The 22,129-nt window shown below is 47.5% G+C and overlaps 1 protein-coding gene across 1 annotated transcript; it reads left to right on the top strand.

Moving 5' to 3' along the window:
* The first annotated feature begins 271 nt into the window (after nt 1-271).
* LOC140253425 (transmembrane protein 151B-like) lies at nt 272-20,458 on the top strand. Its single transcript, XM_072338987.1, has 2 exons — nt 272-488; nt 17,257-20,458. Exons 1-2 carry the CDS (start codon nt 399-401, stop codon nt 18,685-18,687), a joined length of 1,521 nt encoding a protein of 506 aa, XP_072195088.1. The 5' UTR covers nt 272-398; the 3' UTR covers nt 18,688-20,458.
* Nucleotides 20,459-22,129: the final 1,671 nt, after the last annotated feature.

The following is a 22,129-nucleotide window of genomic DNA, read 5'->3' as shown; positions in this document are numbered from 1 at the left end:
CGGGCTTCGGGAAAAGCTGGGAGAAGCGATGGGGGGCTGCGGGCGAGCGGCGGAGGCGTGAAGCAGCACCGAGCATCCCAGGGGCGGGGGCAGCTCGCTCCAGGAGGGGGGCGGGAGGGAGCCCCCGGTGCGGGAAGGACTCACCCCGCGGCTCTCAGCCTCCCGCAGAGTCTCTCCGGGAGCCGCCGGGCGCTCGCTGCCCACCTGGGGGGGCCGTGAGCGGCTGGGGCACCCCCCCTCCGCCTCGCCTTTCTCTCCTCCCCTCCGCCGCCTCCCTCCCTCTCTCCCTGCCCGCCTGCCTGGGATGGTGGAAGCAGCCGGGCAGACCCGGCGGGGCGGCCCTGGGCGCGGGGGGCGGCTCGGGGGCCCGCAGCCCCCGCCGCCGGTGATGGCTAAGGATGTCCTCGGAGGTGGAAGCCGAGGCGGCTGCTGAGAGCGGGCCGGGCAACAGCCCCGCGCCGGGGCCGGCCGCCGCCGAGCGGGAGGAGGTGAGCGGCGGCGGGGGCAGCCGCCCCCGGCCCGGAGGGGCTCGGGAGGCAAAAGAGGAGATGGGCGTGGGGAAGGGGCCGGCGAGCCCCGCGCCGGGCAGTGGGAGCGGGAGGCTGAGGAGGGGATCCGCAGAGCGGGGGAAGCCGGCGAGGCAGCCGCAGCCCCCGCAGCCCGGCCGGGACCTGCAGCCGCGCCGCGGGGGCGGCCGCCAGCAGTCGCCGGGAGGGAGCCGAGAGCGGGGCAGTGCGGAGCGGGGCTCTGCGCGGTGCGGAGCGGACCCGCCGCGCCCTGCAGTGCCGGGGTTGCCGGTGGGAGCGGGCGGGGTCCCCGCAGCCGAGTGGCCTCTGTCTGCCAAGTGTTGGGGGCGCCGGACTGGGGGTGACCGGCTTTCCCCGGCCGGGGCCGGCCCCGCGGGGAGCCCCGCTGCGTTCCTTCCCCGGTGCGCTTGCCGCCCAGCTGAGCATCTCCGTGCCGGGAGGATGCGGCATGGAGCAACGGGGTCTATCGGGTGGAAGTTTGTCTCCAAGAATGCCCTGGGCTTTGTGCTAGGGTGCCTACCGCTTAACGAAGGTTTCTGAGATGGTTAAGGGAACTGCGGCTCTCAGGCGCTGGCGTAAGTTGCAGGATAGGCAGGATGAGTGCACAAATGGGCTTGTAGTCTGGGTGGCATTCAGGTGTTTGGGCCAAAGGACTGAGGTCATCCCTCGTCATTTTCCCATGGGGTCTATGCTCTCCGGATGCCTAATCTGCAGTAGAAAACACTGTCGTACATGCGACTAAATGTATTTCTTTGCAACATCTGTGAAGCCCTTACTGCGGCCTTGAAGATCATAGGCAGGGAATGACGGATGTGTCTGAGCATTGACACAACAAATACTGAGCCACAAGGCACCAGCCAGACAGCTGCAGGGCTGTGCGACAGCCAATGACAATATGCTCACAGCCCTGTATATTCAGGACAGCCAGCTATCTTGTGTTCACAATGCCTGAGATTTCCCTCTGCACCTCATGCAGTCTTTGCTCCCAACTGTTCTGACAGGTTTGCCACTTAAGACTTCATAATCCGTGCACAAATTGTGGAAGTGTCTGAACTTTCTTCATTACGTAGAGATAATAACAAAGGTAGATGCTTCCAAGGATGCAGGGAACAGCATTCAAGCAGTCAGAGAAGTGAAAACAAACCTTGAACATTTCTTTGGGCAATTGGTCTGCTTAAAGCTTTTGCTAATGGGTCCCATGGCTTGCCAACAGTCTCATGGTCCTGTGGCTGAAATACAGTAGGCTCAGCAAAGCCTGTGTGAAACTGTGAGATGCTTAGGTTAAAGCCAAACAACAGTTTTTAAAGTACCTAGAATAGAAAATTGACTTTTCAGCTTAGACTGAAAAAAATTGTCTTGTGTGGGTGAAAATGAGGGTTTTCACCTGTCCAATTGCTTTATAAACACCTGTGACACAGCTCACTGCTAAGAGCTGTGGCTGGGTCCATGATACAGCTGCTGTTCTGACAGTAGAGCTCCCCAGTGTAATTACAGCCCCTCAGAAGATCAATAGATGGTTAATGCTGAAAGGGATTTTTTGATTTATTTGGTCTACAACCACGAGCTACAGAAGACTTTTCAATATATTAAGTCCACCATAAAAATATCTAAGTCATTTCTAGTCATGAGAGCACTTGATCTTTCTGCTAAGCACATTATATCTCACTTCAGTCATCCTCCGCTCTGTTTTTCATCTGTTCCAGCACAAACATTTGCACATGAGTCTAATGCCTGTAACAGTGATGTCTTAACCCTGCAGTCCTACTTCATTGGTCTTTTCCTCTTGCTTCTTCTATCCCAATGTGAATAGTATTTTTTTGCTTGGATCTGCAGTTGTACTGAAATGTCCTGTATTAAACGGGCATTTCCTGGGCTTCTCTGACTCTTGTCATTATGGATTTCCCTTGGATCAAATACATAGACTTAAATCTTAAAAATGGCTTTAAATTGCCTTTATTTGGGGATAAATCAATGTGAGATAATATCCTCAGTGACTAACAGAGAATGTGTCTGAAGTCCAAGCCGTTATTCTTGAAAACAGCAGAAGTGAGGATGCTGCTGTGGAGCAGAAAGAAGAGAGCCTGCTTGGTACCCAGCTGCAGCCTGCTTCCAGTTCTTCCAAGGGCTGCTTGGGTTTACTGCTTTTGTTGCTGAAGGTCAGAGCAAGCTCTCAGATTGCCAGCCATTACTCTGCCTTTTGTTGGGGTTTGGTTTTTTTTGGTGGTTTGCTGGCGAGTTTTTTGTATTGTTTTGTTTTTAATCTTTCTTTTCCTTCCTATTGAGATATCAATTTTTTGAGCCGGATGACCTGAAACAGTCACGGTTTCAGTGGTGGCATTAGATTTTACCGTCCCATTAATTCTTGTGTGTTACCTCTTGAAGGGAAGAAATAGAAGGGCCTCATTTTTCCAAACATTCCAGCAGTTATTGTTGTTAACTGTTTCTCTCATACATTCTCCATTACTTCCCTCCCCTCCACTCCGTACTGCCCTGCTTAAGCTGTGGGCTGACTGCCTTTCTTGTCTTGTTATTGTGACAGCCTACACCTACACTGAAGACTTGATGGTGACTTTTCTGCATTTTTCTTTTGCCAATTATGAAATGGTCTTAAATGTTTACATTTTGAAAACTTAGCTCCATTTCTTTTATTTATTTATTTATTTATTTTTATTTTTTGAGGAAAATAAACCCAGTGAGTGCAAATGTCATTTATTTGCTACCAGAGCCAAGTAATCACTCAAGAAAGCTGAAGGCAGCAGCCACTTGACATTTTGAAATACGTATTTGTCTTGTTTGTATTGGCAGAGTCAAACAGCAGTTGTCTGTGACTGGTTTTATCTTGTCTTCCATATTTAAGAACTCTAATTGGGCATGACACAGTGCAATCAGTTGGCCTGTCTAAATTAAAGAGGGAAAACCTCCTGGGTAGATGCGTCTGAAACCAGTGGTCATCAGCCCACTGATACTCTTGGAAATGCTGCAGAAGAAAGAGACCACTTAAAACTGTCTCAGCTGCCTCTTGCTGCCAGTGCTAATTGGGGCAGAAATGTGTTTCAAAAGTGCTGTTTGTGGCCACTCAGCACCAAGGAGTGCAACAGAAAACGCATGTACGGCTCGTTGGCAGGCTACAGCTTTGCAGTCAGGTCAAAAGATAGCCGGGTCCTTTCTGCTTAAGTGTGCCTCTGGATGGCCACCTGCTACTTGGGGGTTAGTCTGTGTTTAGCCCTCCAGCTTATTATCCCTTTTCCCCTATGTGGATATTAAACACGCTTATTTTATTAAGGCTTATTTTATGGCACTGAAAACAGACAAAAATCCCTTCATAACTTAGATCAGCTAGTTTTCAACTGTCCCCATCTTTGAGGACAGTTTCTCACCTCTCTCACCACCAGATCCTCATGCTCTGACAAAGCCTTTCCCCCGCAGCTCCACAGGAACCTCTTGGCTCCCTACTGTCTCTGTGTCTGCCTTCTTTTGCAGGGGCTTTCTGTTTCCACTGCAGCTTCTGTGCCCACCATAAACAAAGTCAGGTACACGGGGTGGAGAGTAGGGAGGGTACAGGGCCTGTGATGAAGATTAGTGTTGGTCCCTGCCACCTTTGAAGCAGAAGGTCAGGGGGGACCATTGAGTACCAGTTCACATAGAAAGGCTATTTGCTTACTAAATCTCTCCCAAGAGCTGTGCTGACCCTGCCTTCTGGCTAAATCCCTTTACATGAAACATGGAATACACACGTGCGCACAAACACACACACACACACACACACATACATCCATATATGAAATATGAAGTGCTTTTCCTTCCCCTTAGCTCTTCTGAATCTCTTGCAGGAGAACTGCATGAGTAATAACCTGAATACTGGCTGCTGGTTGGCCGGGTGGAAGGCCATCGCCATGCAGAGTATATGTGACTGACCTAAGTGATGTTATTCAAATGGAATACAATGTTGCCCCTTCTGAGTGGGAGTCAAACAGATAAAATCTTTTTCTACCCCTCCTGGCCATTCATTCAACAGGCAGAAACCAAAGAGGTCTCATTTCTTGATGCAAACAGTCTCTCTATTGAAGACAAGGGAATAATTCCAACAATAGTTGCATCAGAGGAACAGCAAAGCTCTTTTTTTCATGATCCTGCAGTTCCAGGAAATATTTGCATTGCAGATCCTGTCAAAAGGAAATCCGTGCTGAGACATCACATCTTTTTCTGCTTTTGTTCTTTCCTTTGCCCCACTTTATCTTCTGTTCACGTGCTTGTTCTTGGTGCTCAGAAGTTGTCTCTCTTCTCTGTACTTTGCATGAAAAGCTGCTGACAGTTTAAAGAAATAGATAGGAACCATGAGACAGACGTGTCTAAGCTCTGAACAGCATCCTGGGCTCCGGCTGTGATGGTTTCTGAGGTCTTTGGCCTCTCTGACAGGGTGCTCCCTTGGAGCTCCATCACTAGAGAGTAGTAAGGGCAGTTGGCAAGCAGCCGTTAAGTGCATCAATGGGAGAAGGAGAGAACAAGAACAGGGAACCAGGCGGTAGGTTCCAACCAGGCATCATTTCTAATGCTGTGCCCTCGGGAGGACAGATGGTCACTGATACCAGTAGAAAGCAAGGGGTCTGTACACTGCTTTGAAACTCCAAATATGCTCCTTGTTCTCTCTTTCTCACTTCAGACACCATAGAAGATAATTGCCATCCAGAAGGGAAGGGTGGGTTCCAAGGCTCCCTTTCACTCAAATGGAAGCCATTGCAGGGATGAGCAAGAGGAATCTTCATCCTGTGAACACAGTGTGGGATTTGTTTTCATCTCAAACTATGGACACCTAACCCTGCACTGCTGAGCTGCTAGTGACACTGAGTTGTTCCAGTGACACTGTTGTGGCACTAGAGATAAGGCTCTGTTTGATTTTTCACTTATAGCTGGAGTTCTAGTTTTCAGAAAAGCACTGCTAAGTAGTCAATTAATTTTTAAGTTCTAATCATGGAAAATATAGTTCACTGAAGAGTTCACTGAAGAATATAGTCATTCATCTGGATCCTCTGAGCCTCAGAACTACAAAGTTAAAATTAGCACATCATGAAACATCATTGGGGTCACAGTTCTCATAGCAGGGTGGTTAACTAAAGAAAACCCAAATGTTCATGTCATCTGTGCAGCAGCGTGAGATGAGCTACAATCCCCGCAATGCTGCTGGCAGCAGAACCGCCCATGCTGGGTCCTATGTGAGCTGCATCTCATCCCAAGACATCACATTAAGGAAAAGAAGTTCCTTCATGGGAGTTTATGCTTTCTGCTCTTCCCCCATGCATCCTAGCTTTGGAAGAGCTACCATATGCCACAGGCAACACCCACTGCAACCTTAACTCTGCCCCAGCAGAAGGGGCATCCTCAGCCCCTGAGATGCTGGGGGCGATGTTGCAGAAGCAGGCAGGACAGATTGTGAGTGGGAAGGCTGGAGAAACCCGTCTGCATGGCGTCAGGCTGGTAGCCTTTCCTAAGCAGAGCTAAGGTTGGAAAGCAGTGTCTGACGTACCTGGCAACCCTTCTCATGGTTCTGTGTCAGTGCCTGGGAGAAGATGGAAGGGATTATGCCTCACAAGGTGACAAAGTTTGCAGCTTCCTTGGCTTTACATCAGGTGCATAATGTACAGGGAGTGCCAGCTGACATATAGCGCTCTTTCTGTGCAGACTGATATACTGTACATCCCAGTTCAGCATCCAGTTAAGTTTTCACATACTTTGTTGTCATATGTTGTTGCAGAATGTGCATCTGAGAGAGAAAAGAGAAGCATGAGAGAGAAAGGAGTGATACTCATCACAAGTTTTCCTTTCTCACTGCTGGGGTGCTACATCATTTTAACAGTAGCACCATTATTAAAAAATCTCACATCACTGAGGTCCCAACTGTGTTCAGAAAAGTAGAGAGATAGGGAAAGGCACTCTGTGAGTCTGACAGAGCCGTGCTGGATGTTATTTCAAGAAGTACTTAGCTGCAGCCTGAGCCTAGGACCAGGGTGCTGGGAAGTCTTCTGCTATAGCATAGCTAGCTGACTCCAAATAGAAAGTCACACACAGGAGACAAGAAGGTGGAGACTGAGAGGTCAAATCACAGATCCATTTTGTTCTGTTTTTATTGGTTTCCACTTAGGTAAAAGCACACCATTGAAAAAAACAACAGCAACAACAACAAAAAACAACCAACAAACAAAAACCAAAAAACACATATATATATTTATATATATATAATAAACTTTGTGGTTCTGGACCAGGTTTGATTCACAGTTTACTCTGAAAGACTTCTCTTGAGTTCACTGGAACTTGGTTCGGTTCCAGATCACATTCTTTCTGAGCGCTTACAAGATTTTTCTATCCTCCATTCAGGGTGTTCGTTTTGAGTTTTGAACTACTTTTCTCATTTGCAAAGTCTGTCTAAACAGAGGCATTAGACAACTAGGCTGCCAACAGCCAGTGAGGAGATAACACGATGGTGTACATGGATTCCTGTCAGATCCATCCAGGAGATGTCAACCACATGGAGTCCTCCCATTTCCACTGTCCCTGTTTTAAGGCTGAAGCACCAGGAGATGGTCTCTTGTTTTCCCTTGGCTGGTGGGCCTTTGCCTGCCATTGCCCCCCTTGCTCTCATGGATGTGGGGCATGACAGAGTAGGCACATGTAGTCCTGCTGCTGTCTCTTAGTGTGGCTTCTCAAAGGTCACTCCATTTTCTCTCACAGCTAGGCTGCTAAGAGAGTAGCTGCAGGATTACCTCAGATGTGGTTCTGCTTGTCCACGAATAGCTTCTCTGAGCCAAGCAGGAGGAAGTAGGGTCACCGGTAGAGGTGCCATCCCAGCTGTCTCACCTGTAGGCTTCACAGCAGGCCCTGCTTGGCTGGAGCTGTTCACCACTCAGGCATGAAGCAGGTTCCTGGGATGGCACTGACAGTAGCAGCGTGTCACAGGGATCCACCTTGGACTACAGCATGCCTGCTCTTGCAGGTCAGTGCATGGTGAAACTCAATTTGAACGCAGCAAAAACACAGGGAAGACTGTCACCAAGGGGCTTGTGCCATCTTCTTTTAGTCCATCACTCAGGTTGCATGGTACACAGCTGCTATAGCCTCCCTCCTCACTATGTCGAACTGGTATCTTTCCAACCCTGGTCTGAGCAGCTGATTGGCAGAAGTCAGGAGTTTCTGCCTTCTGAGCCTTCCCTCCACACTGAATGAGTGTCTATCTCTTGACATGATAACTGATGAAGTGTAAGTTCAGCTCTGACCTAAGGGAACATTTTCTTCCCCATCCTGAATCTCTGTGCCCATCTGTGAACCTTGCATCGGTAATATTTACCACGTGTCTACCGGGAACCGTCGATATCCAAGGGAGATGTGCAAGGAATTTGGCTGTGTGTAGCTACTGTCAAAAGCCAGCAGCAGCAACATCAGCAATTTGGGGGGAAAAGGGATAATTTTGTAATGTAGTATTTTGTAAGCTTATAAAAAATTGTCGGTAAAACAGCCCTGATTTCTGTTTTGCAAATGGTGACCACTCTGTTGCTAGGATCCCTTTGTGCCAAAAATGTACCTGCGCAGCTTCCCTTGCAACAGCATGTGTGTGCTTCTCCAGTGGAGGTGACTGGGCACAAATGCTTCACATCCCTCAAATTCTTCCCCTCAAATTTTAGCAAGCATATTTCCTATCCTGTCATAATGTGTGGCATAAATACTGTCTGCCTACAAACATCTTTCTTTTCTGGGATTTCTTTTATTTCTTCTTGAAGAACTCTTAAGTATTAAAGTACTGGAAGCTCCTTCTGTCCTGACCTCTGCTTTCTTCTTCTTCTAATGGTATCTTAAATGCTTGGATTCAGGAGGATAAAGGGAGTGAAGTAACGGTCTGCCTTTGTGCTGTACCTCAAGGGGGTCCTATCTGCTGGCATTCAGATGGATCAGCAAGACGTGCCATTTCATGGTTTGTCTTGTCTGGCAATAGTCTCTGCTGAGGACAGAATTGAATGCCTCCATTCTGAGCACCTTACCAGCTTGATACCATCCCCTGACAGCTTTGGTGAAGGAAGGAAGAGATTAAATCTCTGCAGGGCTTTAAACAACCAGAAACCCAGCAATGCTCACACACCACAGGAGTGCAGCTGCCAGAGCAAATGCCTTCATATTGGTGATGCTACTGACTTGTGCCCTGCACACTGATTATTCCTTTTAGACCAAGTCATAGAGAATCTCTGCTTGGAAGTGGCATGACAGCCTCTGCCTGCATGAGGTTTCCATTCTGGCAGGAGCTTAATGGCAAAGGAGCAAATGATGTGTTCAAAACATACATGCAGCTACAACTGTACCACATCCTCAAGGACCAAAAGGAAATTCTCTTTGATGCTAAATGTTTTTCTCCATTGCCTTCTTTCCCTTGTATTTCCCATCCCCTCCATGCTGGCAGCCATGCTGAGAGCACTTTCTATTGTCTCAGCATGATCTGGGGGTAATGGGCTTCTTGCAGTTTAAGATGCATGGGAGGAAGGATTTTATTTCAGGCTCCCCGGGAGAGGATTTATGAGATGGTTGTTGTAATATCTCCCATTTTCCTCACCAGGCCTTATTACTGATGCTCCATGCGGTGCCCATATTGGGTCTCATAATGGAGGAGCTCTTCAACCCATCATACACTAGCATCTTGGTTAGCACAGCTCTGCAGGCTCCTTCCTCTCTATACTAATGAACATGTCACATAGGAGTTCATTTGCCCCTTTTAGGCAGGAAGAACTGTACTCTCACTCTTCTCCTGTGGTTGTATTCTCTGTAGTCACCCCAGCCTCTTTGGGCCAGCCTTTCAGCCTTTCACCAGGATCTCAGGACTTGTAAGGTGGTATCTGCACCCACATCTGTTTTGTCTTCTAGGGGAAGGCAGATGGAGATCTCCTTGCCCTCACTGCATCACCCTGTCTTACTGTACAAATGGTGAAGCTGTTCTGAACACAGCAGAGTCTGGTCCTGGTGTCAGAGATCACCTCAGTTAATGTCAATAGCACAGCTGAGGACTCACCACAGCAAAGTCTTGGTGGGCCTCTCTGTGTTATCTTCTGCCATGTCCATCAGAAACGTTTTCTACTGCCCTCTCCTGATCAAAATGGAAGAAGCCACGTAGTCAGATGAAAATCTGCTTTCATCCAGGCAGGTCACCACACCAATGTGTGATTTGTAGTTATCGATTGTTCTTTACCTTTCATTTATCGCACTGGGATGTGTTCATCAGAAAGCATAAATCCACAAAGGCAAATTAAATTGTGGCTGGCATTAATTCTCCCCACATTTTTAGTTCTTTCTTCTTTGCTTCTATTTCTCTTCTCCTAGCCCTGTGCCAGTGTTTCTACCATGTTTTTTCCCATGGACAGGAAGACTGTTTGCAAAATAAAACAGGAAAGGAAAAAAAAAAAGTCAAGACTGACTCGTTGTTCACTTAAGCAATCCTAAGCTGTGAGGTTACTTTGCTGTTGAAGACAGTGATAAGGTCACCCTGCAGTGCTGCAGCCAGCTCTGGGAGGAGAGCAGAAGCACACTGTGATGCCAGGCTTTGCCGCACATCTCTGCTTGCTGAGGCGTGATCACGGTATCACCACTGCAGCACAGCGTCACCACTACGGGACTCTCTGCCCACTCTTAGCACAGCTTTATTCCAATGTAGAGCGGACAGGGATGTAGATCTGAATTTTTTAGAGAAGTTCCCAGCAGAAAGGGAGTATCTGGTCAGAAGGAGCTGCTTTCAGACTGTAGGTAGGCTGAGAGGACTGCTGGCAATGTGGGTCGCTCTATGCTGACAGGGTCACTCCTTCCCTATATCAATCCTTGCTCAGTTCTTTTCCTGGGCTGGCAGGTCCTGCTGCCTCCCTTTCCCTGCCTGGGTGATATCTGCATTGGTGACATCTGCATTCAGAGTATCTCTAGGCTTATTCTCTCCTCCCTTCCACCTCTTCACACCCCACCCCCCCTCCTGCGTTTCCCTCATTTCTCTATTTCCATTCGGGCCACGTCCTCGCTACCCTCTGTTTTCTCTTATTCTTTCATTTTAGACATGATAGCATTTTGCTTCAGCAAAATTGAAGCTCTTGGGGTCAGCCACCAAGGGCAAACATGTTCACACATGGGGTTTCAAAGGACAGGAAATGCTTCTGGCATGATTTCCCTGAAGGAGAATTTGAATGCTTTTGAAATCAGGGAACTCAGATATCTGACTGCAAACCAGACACAGGCAGTCAAACTTGGACCCCAAACTGTCCACAAAACAAGCATTAGAATAAATTCATGCTGTTCCAGCATATTTTCTGCTTATCCAGCTCTTGCTGGACTTTTCAAGGAGACTGAAGCACTTAATCTGACAGAAGAGGAAAAAGCCATTTTATCGTTAGAAGCTACAGAGAAATAGTAAACATCTGGCAAAGTTATATATAAATTTTTTAAAGACTAACTGCAAAACAGTTTGATCAGCTTCCTTTGAACTTCACAGGCTATTTCTCCTCTTCTATAAGGGTCAGTTTGGCAGCCTTTGTTTCAAATTTATTACAGCAGTCCTGATTAGAAGACTACAAAACCAGAGGTTTGTAATAGTCACCACAACCATTTGTGTGCTGTGTAACACACAACCTTTGTGTGTGCTAATGAAAAGGAATTTACACTTTGAGCCCACACTGTCACGCACCCACTTTCGAAGTAAAATACAACCACTGATTAATAGCACATGACAACAACAAGCTAGGTAATGATGTGCTCTACTGAAGCTTTGGCAGGGTCTGACTGAACATTGCGTCAAGAGCTGCGCATGGAATTGCCCCTGGCAGTAGCACTGGAAGTGTGAGGAGCACCTCAGAGCACACACAACATCCACAGCCTTGTGCTGATGACTGATGTTTGGCTTTATGAAGACAATTGCCTTCTATAAGTTAATGGGATATTAGCTGTTAGAGTGGCAGAGTTATAGAGGAATAATTGCTAGATTTGACACTATCCACTGTATTTAAGCATAAAATCACTGCACAACATTTACAGTTGGCACAAAGATTATGAGGCTGGTCTGTAACAGTGAGCACAGTCCTACAGAGAGATCTGCTTCATTTAATAGTTTCTTTATTCAATCCAAAGCCAAATCTGAAGTCACACATTTCAAGGTGAAGAGTACATCCAGTCCTTTAGCTGTCCTTGGAATAGTGACTCAAAAAATACCTAGGAGCAAAGTGGGTGAATGCTTGAATATACACTCCTAAGCCAAAATCTCCTAATACAACTCTTGAAGATTTTAAAAAATGGTAAAATGTGTGGAAATGGGAGGTGATTTTATGGTTAAATATAACCCTAGCGCTGAAATCCTGCATCCACTTCTAGGATATGCATTAAGAAGGATCTAAAGGTGATAGAGAAAAAGGAGATCTTTGAAGAGAGCTGGGGGGGAAAAAGAAAAAAAGAAAAAAAAAAAAAAAGCTGTGCAGTGAAGGACCTTGAGACCTTGACCCACTTAATTTGGAAAAAGAAAGGCAAGAGGTGTCATAATTAGAATGGAGAGGCACCTTCAGGGAGAGAAGGCAGTATGAAAAGAGTCCTTCATTACATTCAGAATGGGAATCCCCACTGCCATCAATGGGGGCTAAAGTGAGAGAAAATTACAATGGCAGTGAAATTCAATCATCTGAATAAATTGCAGAAGGGGTTCTAAGTTCTTGATTTACTTTCATCTGTAACATTAAGTAGGAAGTCTTTATGCAAGATGAGCTTTTACTGAGTACCAGTCACTGGGCTGTACGTAGGACTGTGGCATAACATTCCATTGCCTGTGAGGTATACAAGTGAGAGAGAGAGGGTGTAGTGTTGCATGGACTTAGGATGTAGATGCAGTTTAGCTCATAACACAAGATGATAGGAGAAATTCCTATTACTACCTGGGAATACTGAAGAACTATTGTATCATAACTATCCCTGACATCACGTAGGGGCAGCCATATGGTCAGCTGGTGAATCCAGCTATCAGAGATGCTGATGTCCAAAGGTCAGCAAAGCAGCGAGCCCCCACTGGCAAAAGTGAGGCACTAGATGTTCAAGGTAGGCACCTAAAAACGTGAGCTGATGGAAGCTGTCTGGGCTTCTAGCGTCCCTTCCTTCCCGTCTAACCAGCGGATGCTCACAAGGGGGAGCAAGGATGCCTGCATCGACCCATGCCCCAGGACTCATTAGTTCTTATGAACCGACTGAGAGGAAGAAGCCCAGGGACATAAGTCATCCAGAAACATGTTGTTCTTACAGTTCAAATGTACCTTCTAAGGAGATACTGTGCCACGGTGAGGCAGTTGTTAATGTCTTGCCTTCTTGGCCAGCCTCAGTGCAGTTGCTTGTAAGCTCGCTTAGGATGGTTGTCCGTCTAGCTGACTGTATTTTCATGTTGGTGTCTCACAAGGGATGAAACCCTGCCCTCCCACCCCTCTAGCACCTGGCCATGCTCTGCTCCAGATGCTAAGTGCAAAGCCACACGTTCTCCTGCTTTCTCCCCACCCCTTTATACTAGGCAAGATTGACAGCCCAAATCTACACATTATTACAATGCAAAGTACTGTTTAATGATTTTAATGACTGCTGATGTAGCCAGAAGCCGACCTGGCTGCTGCAGAGCTGGGACAAGTGTGTGTTTGGTGTGCTGGCTCCACACAGGCCCCTTCATACTGGTGTTTGATCTTGGGTATCTGCCATCTGAGGGTGGCTTTGAAGGCAGTTGCCCTTTCAGCCACTGCCAGTGTGCTTTCTCATTTGCAAACTAAGTTCTGCACAAAGGTTCCTTGAAGGAGAAATAACCAAAATGTTGCCAGCCTGGAAACTCCTGTCTGCTGCAGGTGTCAGTTGAATTTCCAGTTCTCTGTGAGCATCTGAGGCTTTCAAGACTATTTTCCAGCAACTAGAGCAACTAATTAAATAGCATCTATCATTTAGCGTCTCGGAAGATTTCATACCACTAGACGACAAAGAGAGCTTGGGAGAACATGGAGCTCCCTCTCCTTTTTGAGTGAGGAACAGACCCAAAGCTCTGCCTGGGATTGTTTTGGAAAGGACGGGTCAAAAAGCCCTGATACAAAGGCAGAGTGGGATCAAGGGCAGCTCAGGGGAGGGCTGCCCCAACTTCTTATTTTTTGGGCTCAAATCTGTGAGTTCTAGTTTGCAAATAAGGTGACTGGTGACTGAGTTTTTGCCTACTTTGGGACAGTCACTGCTTGCCTCTGGCTGTAGAGCTTGCTGTCCTCAATTTCTTCAGTTACATTTCCCTTCTAATATATTCCAGGGAGTTAGGGTTTTGCCCCACATCAGAATGACACAGAAGCCGCAGCATTCCTCAGAGAACACAGCTCTCATTCACTGACTGGCCCAAGTTATCATGGAAATTATTAGTTTCCTTAAGCATTTATTGTAGTTGTCTCAAAATACAGGCTTACCCTGTTCTGATTTGAAACACTGTGCTTGGAAAGGAGAAAATTCCACGTAGTACCACAAACACCGTGTTTGCAATAAGTTGGTATGTTAATTAATAAAGGCTGGGAGCCACTGGTTTAACATACTAATGAATTTGTTATGCAGAGATAGATGGAAAGATACATTTCCTTATTAGACTTTTGAATGTCTGATGCTTTTATTGTAATTATTTGTTGCATTTCCTGTCTTTCTTATGAAAACACTATTAGTATTTCTAATACTATAGTAAGGTTAAATAATTGTTTCAGCAAAGAGAAGGAGAAATAAAAAGATATAAGCCAGAGGAACATAGTCAACACTTGAAATAAGAGGGAAAGCCAGTGGGCAGACCCTAGAGGAGATATCCTTTGTAACTGAAGACCTACAAAAAATGAGATCTGGTTAGCAGCCTTTTTCCCAAAGGGTTCTGAACATGAAGGTCATTCTGAACTGGACTAATAGATGTGTGTGAATCTGAGAGGTCTGGCAGTGGGCACTATGGTCACATGTCCTCACTAACACCAGGAGAGTAGTTGTGTTTCTTACAAGATACAGTGAAAACAGTGAAGGTAACTCAGAAAGACCCATCCCTCTCAGCACAGGGGGCTGATGGCCATTTTTGAGGTGTCTTCACAGAGATGTGGACCTGCAAGCCTTGGAGCTGCAGCCAATCCAGCTCTGATCAAGACTGGTAAGACCAGAGCCACCCTATTCCCCAACGTGGGGGTGGCATTTCATGGAGCTGAGCACATAAAGAAACATCTGCCAGCTCTCAGACTCCATTATGGCCACTGATAACCCTAACCAGCAGGGCTGGTTGAATCAGTCCTTGGGTAGGAGCCAAGCTGTGGGTTGCAAGTTGGACCACAGAGGTTCAGAGATCAGAGAAGTTATTAGTCAAAGGGAAGCGCGATAAAGGAAAGGAGAAGATTGCAGTGCCTTTGGCGAATAGTCCCTTAACTAAAACAGGACAGCCTTCGCATGGCTGCATGCAGGGCCAGGCTGACAGTGCTGTCAGTAAGTCATAAATATTGGGGTTCCTGATATATTTAAGCTCACATCTTACATTACAACTGACTACTAGACATCCTTATATGTGTCCATAGGGAGAAACCTACGTTGATCAGGAATGGCATTGGGACAGAGCAGTGGGCATTTGACTAGAGTTTCTGGAGATGGAACTCTTTGTGACTGGATGTAGACTCAGGAATTCGCTCTGCAAAACTCCCATAAGTAGTGACTACCTAAAGCCACTTCCTCACTCTCCTTGAGTTAGGGAAAATAGCCTTATTCCTTCTTATACTGAAGTCTTTTGTCTTCCCTGCTTGCAGAAAAGGTATGCATATGACCTGTTTTGTTCCTCTGCACCCATTTTGTTAGTAAGGAGAAATATAAGAAATATAGTCCAAAATAATTATTTTTATTTGGACTTATAAATATACACAAAAGGCTTGGAGTAAGAATAGAAATCTTTATAGGCTCCTTCTAGATGCATCAGGAAGCATCAGGAGCCAAATTCTGTCCTTCCTTGCTGCAGATGAATGCTCCCTAAAATAAATAAAATTGCTCAGCACTTACACAATGTCAGATTAGAGGCTAAGAAATCAAAACCTAACCCTGTGAAGTCTAGTTTGGCAGTGCTCACAGCGAGCCATAAAAACCTCTATAGGTACTCAGAAGTGGCTCTCTGTTCCAGAAAAAGAAGAAAAAAAAAAAGCAGTATTAAATCTGATCTGATAGCCCTGCAAGGTTAGGTGCCAATGCCTCCATCTCATTGAGAAAACAGTAAATTCTTTCTAGTGGTGCTATGCTATTATTTCCTGAGTCATAAGATGCTGGTCCTTAAACTCCTGGCTGATTCAAGCTTACTTACAGAATCCTAACTGCTCTGGGTTTGGGAGAAGCTTTACTAGAGGAGAGCTTTATCCCAAGAGAAAAAGAGAAGACATTTCCCAAACCTGGCATCTGCTGGCTTCTATGAAGTAGTTTGATGCATAGAGGTGGTCCCTTGGGAGGAGGAGTAGTTGTGTGCTTCTATTTTTGCATGAAATCTGGCTCAGCAGAGGGCATGATGATGCACAGATACCAGCATGTCTTGCTGTGTCTTTTTCTCAGATTTAAGAAGAGGTAAAGGATGGCGGTGATGTGAGGGATGCATTCAGCCCTCCCCGTTACTCACTGGGTGAGCAGGAGGTCTCGTGTCACATGCTTTCTACAGACCAGTTGCTGCCAGCCAAGGGTGTAACCCATGCTGCTACTGCTCTTTGCAGAGGAACAGCTCTGCTTCCACTAGCTGCTTGGCTGGATTTCATGCCTTTTATTATAGCCCAACATAGCATGACAATGCAGCTGATTCACTGCAGCATCGCAGGAGTAAGGACCACAACCACTTCATCTTGGTGAGCATAGCAGGAATACAAGAATGCAAACTCCCTCTCCACTCCCAGCCTGACTTTTGTGACTTCAAAGAGAAGGATATGCTATACTTTAAGCATTCACTCACACAGACCCTTAGCCCCAGAGCCTGAATCTTTCAGGTATTTTAGGTAGGAGCTTGTCTCCTAACCAGCCTAAAGCTATGTGCATCGTGCTGTAATCCTGACAATTTTTTCAAATAAATGTGCTTGAATCTGGTAATTTTCCTGATGGCTCGCCTCCAAGAGAATGGTGTCAATCACCCAGTAGGTTTCAGGGCTGGGGCTGAGTCAGCTCTGACTCAGCCAGCAGCTCCAGCTCTGCCAGGCACTGGAGCCCTGTGTTGGTGCAACCCATAGGGCCGTGGCCCCACAGAGGACACTGTTCCCCAGTTCCACAGCAGCATGGTGTGAGGACACCCCAAAGCACAGGGGGAAGCTCACAGCCCTGCTCCAAAACCTTCTTGGCCCTGTAGTAAGGTGCGTAGATGGGGATGGGAGCTGGATCCTTGCAGGGTACAGAATCTGAGGACCCATCTCACCCTCATCGAGATGCCCATCTGACCTGGATGTGGGCACTGCCATATGAAGGACTTCCCTCCTGGGAGCTGGAGGAAGCAAGGAAGTGGTTTTGTCCAAAGACCTCTGTCCCTGTCACAGTGTTTCTGGCAAAATAGTTAATATTCCCATTTCTATGAAGTAAGGTGGTGTCCCCATCCTCAGGCAGTCGAGCAAACCCAGTCTGGAAAGCAAAAGGCACCATGTGTACTATGTAAAGCGGTGTGACTGACAGGTTCCTCTCTTTGTCTTTCTCCCTTTATCCCTGGTGGTGTGATTTGAAGCAACGCCCCGTGAAGCAATCCCTGAGTGCCTGCATGTGCAGAGAGTCACACTGGAAATGCCTCCTCCTCTCCATCCTCATGTATGGTTGCCTGGGAGCAGTGGCCTGGTGTCAGCTGGCTCGAGTCACCAAGCTCAGCTTCGACAGCTCCTTCAAGGGCAAGTCCATGATCTACCACGACAGTCCCTGCTCAGATGGCTATGTCTACATCCCACTGGCCTTCCTTTCCATGCTGTATGTGGTGTACCTGGTGGAGTGCTGGCACTGCCATGTCAAGAGAGAGCTGCAGTACAAGGCTGATGTGGACAGTGTCTACGAATGTATCAACCGCATGCAGCAAGCCACTCCGTGCATCTGGTGGAAGGCCATCAGCTACCACTTTGTACGGAGAACCCGGCAGGTAACCCGGTACCGCAATGGAGATGCCTACACCACCACCCAAGTCTACCACGAAAGGGTCAACACCCACGTGGCCGAAGCTGAGTTTGACTACTCTCACTGTGGATACAAGGACATCTCCAAAGAACTCCTGGGCCTGGAGAGCTACACGGCCACAAAGCTGAGGTTCACCAAATGCTTCAGCTTTGCCAACATTGAGTCTGAGAACTCTTATCTGACACAAAGGGCTCACTTCTTCACAGAAATAGAGGGGCTGGATGACTACATGGAGGTAAGGGAAGGCATGCAGCTAAAAAATGTGGACTTTAAAGAGCTCATGATGGCCTATGGGGACCCAGATCACCTCCCATGGTATGTGTCCCACTATGCTTTCTGGGTGGCAGCCATCCTGATGATCTCATGGCCTCTCAGGGTACTCATAGAGTATCGGACTGCATATGTCCACTACCATGTGGAAAAGCTTCTGGGCCTGGAATACACAGCACCCACCACGACGGAGGAGCCCCTCTACCGTTACCGCATGCCCCGGGATGCCACGCAGGACAGCACAGAGCTGGAGTGGCACATCTGCACCAACCGGCAGCTGATCCCCAGCTACTCGGAGGCTATGCTAATGGACCTGGCTGACTCCCCAGCGTACAACAGCTACACGGTGTGTCGGTACAGCGAGGTGACCCATGGCTGCGAGCGCTGCAACCATGCCTCCAGCACCTCCTCCATCTTCTCACGCCATGCTTTCCACAGCTGCAGTGGCAACTCCCGCCTGTCCCTCAACACCAGTCGCTTCTCCCTCTGCCGCATCCATGGCTCCCACAGGACAGGCCTCTGGCGGAGCCGCAGCAGCAGCATTGCTGATCGGGGCTGCCACGATGAGCAATGCTGCTCCTACTCCAGCCAGCTGGCTGTCAATGAGAACCCCCCTACCTACCATGATGCCCGCTTCTTCCCTGTCTTGATTGTGCATAGGCCAGAAGGGCACGATGCACAGCCCTTCTATGTCAGACGCTCCTCCTGTTTAGAAACATCTCTGTGATGGGCTTCCATGGTTTCTCAGCTCCTCAGCTCTGGAACAACTTCACGGCTGTGCTTGCAGAGATACCACCGGCCTGTAAGTGTCAGTCAGCAGGACAAGCTTCAGATTTCAGTTCTTCTTCCTGACACTGCACGAGGATATGGTCACCCTGACAAGTGGCCCACCTCATTTCCAAAGCTTCTCTTCCTCCTCCTATTCGTCTCCATGTTTATTTTTCCCTTTCCTTTCACTTTTACTCCTCACCATTTCTTTGTTTCTTGAGTCTCTGCCTCTCTTCCCATCCTGCTCTTTCTTTTATGTTTCAGTCAGTATTTGATATTTGACAGCTGTTTCCATGGGAGGATTTAAAAACCCTGTGTTTTGCAATGCATTTGCCCTGCAAGGTAGGAAACTCAAGAGACAGTGAAGCCAAGAGAGATGCTGAAAGGCCTGCAGCCAGTCAGTGTCAAGTCAGAAAGAGAATTCAGCTCTGCAGGCTCTGAGTCACCTGCTGCAACCCCCAAACAAAGCTTTAAAAACAATTATTTCTGCCAGTCTTTTTGCCCCTTCTTTCATTCATTGTCTCCTTTTTTCATACTTCCTCCTCTCTCCCTATTCTCATCTTCCTTTTTTTTTGTTTGTCTGTTTTCTCATCTCTGCTTCCCGATTGCTCATTGCACCTTTCGGGGGTTTTGTCAGCAAGGATGTCTTTCAGCCCGTAACTGGCTTCTGTTGCCCCAAAATAAGGTATTTACAGCACAAATTTCAACGTCCACTGACACAGCCAGAGGAAATACCCCTGAAAAGTGTTGACGACATTCACCGCAGAGTAGTGAGATACACAAAGCAAAAAGCATGCCTTTTGCTCACCATGCCCTGCCTGGTCTGCAGCGGATGCTGCTGCATGTCCAGATGTAGTTAACCTCCTTCAGCTCCACCAGTGTTAGCAATCGTCAAGAGCCGTAATGTAGATCAGTGCCCTGCTAGTGCCACTGTTTTTAAGACTGTAGATCTGGTTTGTGGTTATTTCATTCCTACCACTTGCTCGGAGCTGCAGGGACTGGCAAGGAGGAGAGAGGTCAGGGAGGGAAAGATGTTCATCCACTACAGCCCACCCACCAATGGTCCGAAGGCTCTTCCTGCAAGGCTCCCTGCGAGCGGGTGCAGAGCCTTCAGTAAGGTGTGAGATCAGCCAGGCATTGTCACCCACAAGAGGTGGCTGGTGCTTCCAAGAGCCAGAGACCAGCCAGGGACCAGCCCGGGGCTTCTGGCCACACTCAAGATCCCCAGGGCCTCAACAGATGCCAAACCTGCCATGTGCTGAGCAAGCTCTGCAACATTTCATCAGGTGGGTAGCTGAGGTGGGCACCAACTTGCAGGAGAGCGCAATACAATCTCAATACAGTAACTACCAAAACCAAGTGTTGTGCCTCCCTATGGTAGGTCAGAAGCCGAGCCCTCAGAGGGATTAGCAACAAATGCTTCCTCCCGAGTCAGTTCTGTGTGTATCTATGTGTAATATGAGATTTGTAAAGTCTTATTAGTATGTGTAGATTATATGTAACTCTGCATATGGTGATTTCTTATGGCGTTGACTGTTGCACTATGTTAAATACATTTTGTTTTGGTTTGATGACTGTTTTGATGCACTGTTTATTTCAACTCTGGAAGCAGAGACATTGCTTTCACATGGGCAGTACCTGGCTAACACACTGCGGAGGATGGCACCATCAGGAGGGTTGTTTAAATTTGTATGAGCCAATCTTTTTTAAAGTAAACACTGTATGTATGATTTATGTGACATTTTCATTCTGACAGCTTGGCATTTATTGTGAACGATATGTAACACATAGGATGTGTTAGTTTGTCACCTCTAAAAAAGAATAACCATTCCAGACATGAGGAAGAACCAGGTTTGGGCTCAGGGTAAGGATTATTGTTGGACTGGGGCCAAAATCCTGAAGTAGATAAAAGTCAAAACAAAATCAAAACTTAAACCCATTCCACAATGACCTGGTCCTGGTTGCTTCCCATATTACGCCACTCCTGGAAGAGCTGAAAGCCTGGGATAAGGATAGGATCAGACCCGACCTCTGGGCTCAGATTCGTCTCTGGTTTACTGGAGTAAAGGCAAACCTTGCATAGGTTTCCTTCCTCTTGTCTTCGCTCACACAGAAAGTTTAAACCAACACATATGGAAGATCTGAGAGCTGGAGGAGGCTGAAGCCTCAAGAAATAGAGAGGCTGGAATATTTCAACACTGCTTCTGACTGAAGGAGGTGTTAGGGAGGAAGATGAGAAAGAAAGGAAGAGCTGGTGGAATAACATAAATTAGAAGGGAACAGATTTCGGATGCAGCTCAGATAAACGAGCAGCAGAAATCAGTTACAGCAGGCTCAGGCACGGAGGCAGGTTGTGCAGCTGCTGCATCTACCTGCAACTTTAAACGCTGTTCCCATGCCTGCTTGGTCCGATGTGTATTTCAGGACTGAGTGTTATATTTGGGTCCTCAGAAGTGGCCACGTCAAACAGTGTCATTATCCGACATGAACAAGCTCTAGCAATCCCATTATTATGATGGGCTGGACAGAGAAAGGAGACAGTTTATGCCAAGTTTAACCTTTGCAATGTACTCAAAAGCTGCTGCAATATCCAGCAGCTCTTGGGCTGTGTCCTTGCAAGAGGTTGAGGAGCCCAGAGGGTTTTTACTTCCTTGCTGCTCATGATCTAGCCCAGCTTTGGGGCACTTATTTGAGAACTGTTCCCTAAGGTGTAAACAGACCCGTGTAGTGCTCCCTCCTGTTACATGCCATAGCTGCTGATGGGGGTGACCGGAAAGCTGGGAGCAGCTGGAGGCTGGCCTTGAACCGGCTGGCTTCAGCAAAGGGCCTGTGCACAGAGCACCTGAGCAGCCACCCCAGGGCTCCTGCCCACAGAGCATGGCTGCTCCTGATGCCCTCAGGAATCACATTGTTGTCTCGCACTGCTGCAGCACCAGATGTGGTAGATTTGTTGTCACAGCAGAAGTCAGGAAGAGGGCACTGAGGCTGTCTGTGTGCCTCAGTTCTGTGTCCTTTGCCTTAGCGCAGCCCCACGGTCACTGGTGTCATGACCTGCAGAACAAAGCCACGCAGATTAATGCAGCAACACCAATGGCCAGGAGAGAGTATTTGTCTTCAGTTCCTAAAAGCATTTGGAATCACCAGCTCCTTTGATTCTGCACAGCAATACTGCACTTGTCTGTAAGTTTTCCCACAGCAGTTTGCACTCCAACTGGCAACATGTGCCGGATCTTGGTCCAATTTCCATGCAGCTCTTCCTGTTGAAATAAAGCCCTTCTCAGACACTCTGAAGCCAGATCCCCTGCTACTGACAATTCCAATTGTTTCTCTGCTTCCAGCAAAGCCTGGCCACCCCGTACCAGCCCAGGGCCTGGCCCGTGTCACACAGCAAGTCCTTCCCA

The sequence above is a fragment of the Excalfactoria chinensis genome, chromosome 5, assembly GCF_039878825.1.
Source record: "Excalfactoria chinensis isolate bCotChi1 chromosome 5, bCotChi1.hap2, whole genome shotgun sequence".
Classification (NCBI taxonomy): domain Eukaryota; kingdom Metazoa; phylum Chordata; class Aves; order Galliformes; family Phasianidae; genus Excalfactoria; species Excalfactoria chinensis.
Note: the sequence above shows the minus strand (reverse complement) of the source record. Positions and strands in the feature narration are given on the sequence as shown.

What these genes read in the sequence shown, in the direction of transcription:
- LOC140253425 (XM_072338987.1), top strand. Translation starts at nt 399, where the DNA reads ATGTCCTCGGAGGTGGAAGCCGAGGCGGCTGCTGAGAGCGGGCCGGGC. An exon ending in CCGCCGCCGAGCGGGAGGAG is followed by an intron (nt 489 to 17,256) that starts GTGAGCGGCGGC and finishes TGTGATTTGAAG; the next exon opens with CAACGCCCCGTGAAGCAATC.